General features: G+C 55.7%; 2 protein-coding genes across 3 annotated transcripts in view; both read left to right on the top strand.

Annotated features, from left to right (window-relative positions):
• Nucleotides 1–919: 919 nt before the first annotated feature.
• Nucleotides 920–1,953, top strand: H310_09831 (hypothetical protein). Its single transcript, XM_008876007.1, has one exon. The coding sequence runs from the start codon at nt 974–976 to the stop codon at nt 1,898–1,900; it is 927 nt and encodes a 308-aa protein (XP_008874229.1). The 5' UTR covers nt 920–973; the 3' UTR covers nt 1,901–1,953.
• Nucleotides 1,954–3,196: 1,243 nt separating this feature from the next.
• Nucleotides 3,197–6,432, top strand: part of H310_09830 — a gene marked incomplete at its 3' end in the record, with an annotated part of 3,647 nt that continues 411 nt past the window's right edge. Inside the window, exons 1-3 of one of the 2 annotated variants that reach the window (XM_008876005.1) lie at nt 3,197–3,223; nt 3,275–5,840; nt 5,904–6,422. In XM_008876005.1, coding sequence (XP_008874227.1) covers nt 3,221–3,223; nt 3,275–5,840; nt 5,904–6,422 — 3,088 coding nt within the window. In that variant the 5' untranslated portion in view covers nt 3,197–3,220. The other variant, XM_008876006.1, reaches the window with a different exon arrangement.

Here is a 6,432-nt window from a genome sequence, read left to right as displayed (position 1 = left end):
ATGCCAACATTGGTAAAAATTTGATCTTACCCGGACTTGAACCGGGGACCTTCTCCACTACACTATATATACTGTAAAATGATTGTACATGTCTCAGACAAAAATCCATATTTCAAAAATGCAATAATAGCACAAAGTGGTTTTTTTCAAGCGGTGTAAAACCTGACGTACTACGAGAATGAAAAAGGCAAGCAGCCCCAAAAGACTGAAACCATGCGTGCTGACAAAGACAACAACAGTACAGTAAACCCCGGAAAATGCCGACACCCCCAAAAAAGCCGACCACCTCCACAACTTGATCTGTTTTCAAAAATTCTGCACCTCTATACTTCAATACCAAGTCAGAAATGCCATTCGTTTTGACCAATTGTAGTGCAGATACAAGCAACCTGTGATTATGACTGACTTAAATTCTTCTATTTACAGCCAATCAAGTTAGACTAACTCATGCATTTTCAGGATGAAACCATGTCGGCTTTTTCTGGGGTTCACAGTACAACGACAACGACATTCGTAAGAGGAAGTGCTCGCAGACACAAAAGAAGTTGTCCGAAAGCACGGCCCGCCCCCTTGCAATCCAGCAAGAAGTCGAAATGATGTTGCAACAAGGACCGGACGGCTCCGAATGGCCATGCATAGACGAGGCCAAAGACCTCGTGGCCGCCAATTCATCTACACGGCGGCCGAAACAAGAATCGAAATTCTTTACCGCGGTAGTTTTCCTTCTTTTGGTCCGGAACGCATTTGGTCATGTAAGCAGGCAACTCGTGCTCCCCCAACTGCTGCCTCGCCTACACAACCACGGGACTCCCGTTCGACCGTGGAGTGAACTGTCAAGTCCAATCAAACCATGCCACGCACACATGCTGCGCCAATGAAGCCCTGCCAGGTCGACGTAACGACGAGAGAGTTGGACGTGATCCCAAACGCGCCTGCCCCCCTCACATTCCCCCGTTGGCATTTCAAACTCTCCATGTTGTCACCAGCGCTCGCCTCGACCACCAAGCTCTTTTACCCCTCTGCCCGCGTGAAATCCATAGATTGGCACTCGATGCTACCGTGGGTGGCCCTGGGCCTGTATTCAGGCGATGTCGTCATCTTGGACACGACTTCTCCTCGCGACGGCAGCCCGTCCGTCGTCCACACGATTCACGTGTCGAAGCAACCAGTTCGTGCTGTTCGGTTCATTCCCCAGAAGAACTGGATCGTCGTCGGTTCGGACGACTTGTTCCTCCGCGTGTACGACTTGACGGACTGGGCCCTTGTGATTGCAATCGAGGCAGCCCACGGCGACTACATTCGCTGCCTCGACATCCACCCGTCCCTGCCCCTCGTCCTCTCCTGCGGCGACGATGCCCTCGTCAAGACATGGAATTGGGACCTCCACTGGGCCAACATCGACACGTTTACTGGCCACTCCAAGTACGTCATGATGGCCAAGTTTAGTCCTCAAGGCGACACCATTGTGTCGGTGTCGATGGACTGCACCATTCGCATGTGGAAGCTGGGCGCCCCGTTGGCCCCCGTCTTTGTAATTGAACACGCCCATGCTAACGGCATCGACTGCGTCGGCTTTGACGCGACGGGGTCTCAGCTTGTCACGGGGGCCGACGACTTTACGTTGAAGCTATGGGACGTCAACACGCAACGCCTGATGAAAACGCTGCCCGGACACTCGGGCAATGTGACATCGGCGGCGTTCCTGCCCTTGGCTCCGTCGATTGTGGTGTCGACCAGCGAAGACAAATCGGTTCGCGCCTGGAATATCTCGACCGGGGCGATTGTGTGGTCGCTTGTCGACGCTGGCGACTTGGGGCGCGCGTGGGGGGTTTCCTGCAAGGCATCGCACGTCGCGATCGGGTTCGACCAAGGCTGCTGCCTCGTCGACATCCACGCGTAGATTCGATTACAATCGACAAAGTAAGAATGGAGTGATCGTTCGTTTCTTGGAGAGTTATGAGGTCCCGCCGACAGAAGGCTGCAGCGATGAATACTCCTTCATATGACATTTCACCAACTGCAACTCCAAAGGTTGGCCGCAGACAGGATGAACGAGTTGCTGGCGGCGCTAGCATTAATGACAATGGGGCAGCCCTCGTACTTTATTCCCATGACACAAAAATATCCATAGATCTTCTTGCATTACGGTGTGACGATGTAAAGTGCTCCATGTAATTTGGGGGAGGGGCAAAAACCTCGTATTGAGCAATTCACGGTGCTTCCAGTCCAAGCTCTTGCGAGACCGATGCACTGGATGCAGTGGGAGGAATTGCCTCGGATGCCTTCGAAGATTATCGACATATCCATTTCGTCGTTCTTGCAACCTGCAACACAACCTTCATCATGGTCAGCTCAATGTACCTTCTGACACTCTTCCAGACAACGACCCACTGGGGCCCCCAAAATCCAACACACTTGGCTTATCGTTCTTCTCCAGCTTCTCCGGGCGATGCCGTGACGTGTTGGATGCGCTATCGTTGCCGATCAAGACTCAATCTGGTCCCACGACCTGTATAACATGAAGATGTGCACTTAAGATGTAGTACCTGACGATGACTTCGAGATGCACTTGGGCTTGCGGGATGAACAGAGATAATGCCAGCGAAGGCAACAACTCAGCGTATTTCCATGTCAAGCCAGCATGGCGCATGTTATCGAGTGGGCTGAGGACGCCAAGTGGACGCGCCGTATCGAGAAAGGCACGTAGAATGGACAATGCAACGCGCTACTTTGAGGATCACACTGCTCATGCCTTCGACCAACTACATTCGAGTGGTAAACTGACGGTGCAGGCTACGTAAATCGTCGGCGCAGCTACCACGTGCTTTGACACAAGTGCGCTTGCCAAAGCTATGAATGGCTCGTGCAACTACAGGTAAACTTTGTACAATACTTATGCAACGCCCTTACGCTGACAAATCCTGGGACATCCTGTACAAAGGGAACGACGACATCGTACGAATTGATGCGGAGGTTATAGAAAAGTGGTCGTGTTTCGCAGCCTCTCACGAAGAAAGGCATCCCATTCCCTGCACCAAGCCATCCACTTGTTGGACATTTCAAACGTGTGAAGTTGACCGAAGACATTTGAATCGTGTGACATAATGCGACCAATCCGAAACGGACAAGTCGACGGAAGGAACCTCTCGAAATGAATCCTCACAATATTGAATGTAAAAGGTTCACTTCAGTCCGCTCACGGCAGATTTGCAATCGAGAGATGGTACGTGCGATGGAGCGACGGGGAGAGGATGGCTCATGCGTGTGTCCGTAGCCGCTGCGTTTGGACATCAAGAAAAAGCTCTCGAGCCGGTCGGAGCGCGTGAAGAGCGTCGACCTGCATCCGACGGAGCCGTGGGTGCTCTCGGGCCTGTACAACGGCACGGTGATGGTGTGGGACTACGACAAGCAGCAACTCGTCAAGTCGTTCGAAGTGTCGACGCTGCCGGTACGCAATGCGCGCTTCATTGCGCGCAAACAGTGGATTGTTGCGTCGTCAGATGACCTACAACTGCGCGTGTTCAACTACAACACGATGGACAAGGTGACCTCGTTCGATGCGCACGCAGATTACATTCGATACCTCGAAGTCCACCCCGTCCTTCCTGTGATTCTATCGTGCGCTGACGACATGACGGTCAAGATGTGGGACTGGGAGAAGAACTGGCTGTGCACGCAAGTCTTTGAAGGCCACGGACACTACGTCATGATGGCCAAATTCAACCCCAAGGACACCAACACATTCGCGACGGGCAGTTTGGACCGCACGATTCGCGTGTGGGGCCTCGGTTCGTCGCACCCCCACTTCACCCTCGAAGGCCACGAGCGCGGCGTCAACTGCATCGACTACTACCCAGGCGGGGACAAGCCGTACCTCATCTCTGGCTCGGACGACAAGACTGTAAAGGTGTGGGACTACCAGACCAAGACCATCGTGCACACGTTGGATGGTCACACGCACAATTTGGCGGACGTGTTGTACCATCCCCGGCTGCCGCTGATCATCTCGGCGTGTGAAGATGGCGCCGTGCGCATGTGGCACTCGACCACGTACCGCGCCGAAACGACGCTCAACTACGGCATGGAGCGCGCTTGGTGCTTGGCGGGTCTGGACTCAAGCAACGTGCTCGCGATCGGGTACGACGAAGGCAGTGTCGTGTTGCGGCTTGGCCACGATACGCCTGTGGTGAGCATGGACACGACGGGCAAGCTGATTTGGGCCAACAACAACGAAATCCAGACGGCGTCAGTGAAAGGCGTGGTCGCAGAGTTGGGTCTGAAGGACGGCGAGCGCGTGCCACTTCCAGGGCGCGACCTCGGGTCGTGCGAGGTGTTTCCGCAGAAGCTCAAGCACAATGCAAACGGTCGGTTCGTCGCAATCTGTGGCGACGGCGAGTACATTATCTACACGTCGCAGCAGCTGCGCAACAAGAGCTTTGGGTCGGCGCTGGACTTTGTGTGGTCGCCGACGGGGACAGGCGACTACGTCGTGCGGGAGTCGTCGTCCAAAGTTGTGCTCTTCAAGAACTTTGTCCAAGTCAAAGCGCTCAAGCCGACGCAGTGCACCGCCGAGGGTCTGTTTGGCGGCGCGTTGATCGGTATCCGTGGCCCCGACTGCATTGCGTTCTACGACTGGGACAACGATATGCGATTCATTCGCAAGATCGACGCGACGGTGAAGAATGTGTTTTGGAGCGATGCCGGCGACTTGGTGGTGCTTTCGACGGACTCGTCCTACTACGTGCTCCGGTACAACCGGGAAGCGGTCGCGATGTCCAACCTGAACGCCCCGGACGGCGTTGAAGGCGCCTTTGACCTCGTCCACGAGTTGTCGGAAAAGGTGAGCTCCGGTACGTGGGTCGGTGACTGCTTCTTGTACGTCAACTCGAGCGGCCGCCTCAACTACTACGTTGGCGGCGAGATCATGACGATTACGCACTTGCCGTCCAAGATGTACTTGTTGGGGTACTTGCCCAAGGAGAATGTCGTGTTCCTCATGGACAAGCAAAAGAACGTGACGAGCTTCACGGTGCACCTCGTCCTGCTCGAGTACCAAACGGCCGTCGTGCGCCACGACTTTGACACGGCGAACGCGATCCTGCCCCGCATTCCCCCCGAGCTCATGGACAATGTCGCGCGCTTCCTCGAGTCCCAAGGGTACAAGGAAGAAGCGCTCGTGTTGAGCACGGACCCCGATCAAAAGTTTGACCTGGCGGTGCAACTCGCCAAGCTCGACGTGGCCAAGGACATCATGATGGCGCGCGAGCACGACCAACACGCGTCCGCCACTGACACCCAGCACAAGTGGAAGCAGCTCGGCGATCTCGCGCTCAACGACGGCAACTACGCGCTAGCTGAAGACTGTGCGTTGCGGTCGGACGACTTGAGTCTGCTTCTGCTCTTGTACACGTCGCGCGGGGACCGCGTGAAGCTGGCGTCGCTGGCCGAGCTGGCGACGACCAAGGGCCGACACAACATTGCATTTGTGAGCTTGTTCTTTTTGGGCCAACTGAAGGAGTGCGTCAAGTTGCTGGTCGAGTCGAAGCGGTTGCCAGAAGCAGCGTTCTTCGCCAGGTCGTACGATCCCACGGCCATCGACGTGGTACTTGGCGCGTGGCGCGAAGACTTGGCGCAAGTGAGCTCCCGCGCCGCCAAAGCGCTGGCGGATCCCGCCAAGAACGTCGAGTTGTTTGAGAACTTTGACAAGTCGATCCGAGCCGCGCAAGTCGTTGCTCAGCAACGCCATGTCGTCTACCCGGCCGCAGAGTACACGGCGCGTGTGCCGCTCTTGGACGTGCATGTGCTGGATCGAGGGAGTGTCGCGGAGACGGACGTGCCAGGTATTCAATAGACTGGTCGTAACGCTAATATATGGCCAGTTCCGTGACACCTTTCTCTTGTAGAACGATCGTTTGCCCAGGAACATGGCAGTGGAGCTGCCGAGGCGAAGCAGCGACAAGAAGCGCATGCTGCCGAGCTGCAAGCAGAGCGTGAAGCTGAGGTCAGAGCACAGGCCGAAGCAAGGGCCAATGCCGAAGCCGTTGCTAGAGCTGAAGCTGAGGCCCGAGCCCATGCTGAAGCCGTAGCTGAAGCTGAAGCGCAGGCTCGAGCTCAAGCCGAAGCTCACGCACGTGCACTTGCAGATGCCCAAGCTCGGCAAGCTCGAGCTCTTGCCGAAGAGAAGGCTAAAGCCGAAGCAGAAGCCCGGGCACGAGAAGAAGCGCGTTTGCGTGCTGAAGCTGAGGAAGAAGCCAGACGCCAGGAGGAAGCACGCGCCAAAGCTGAAGCGGAGGCGGCCGCTCGTGCGAAAGCTGAAGCAGAGGCAGCTGCTCGTGCAGAAGCGGAAGCAGAGGCTGCTGCTCGTGCGAAAGCCGAAGCAGAGGCTGCTGCTCGTGCGAAAGCGGAAGCAGAGGCTGCTGCTCGTGCGAAAGC

The sequence above is a fragment of the Aphanomyces invadans genome (genome assembly GCF_000520115.1).
Source record: "Aphanomyces invadans strain NJM9701 unplaced genomic scaffold supercont1.23, whole genome shotgun sequence".
Lineage (NCBI taxonomy): Eukaryota > Oomycota > Saprolegniomycetes > Saprolegniales > Verrucalvaceae > Aphanomyces > Aphanomyces invadans.
Note: the sequence above shows the minus strand (reverse complement) of the source record. Positions and strands in the feature narration are given on the sequence as shown.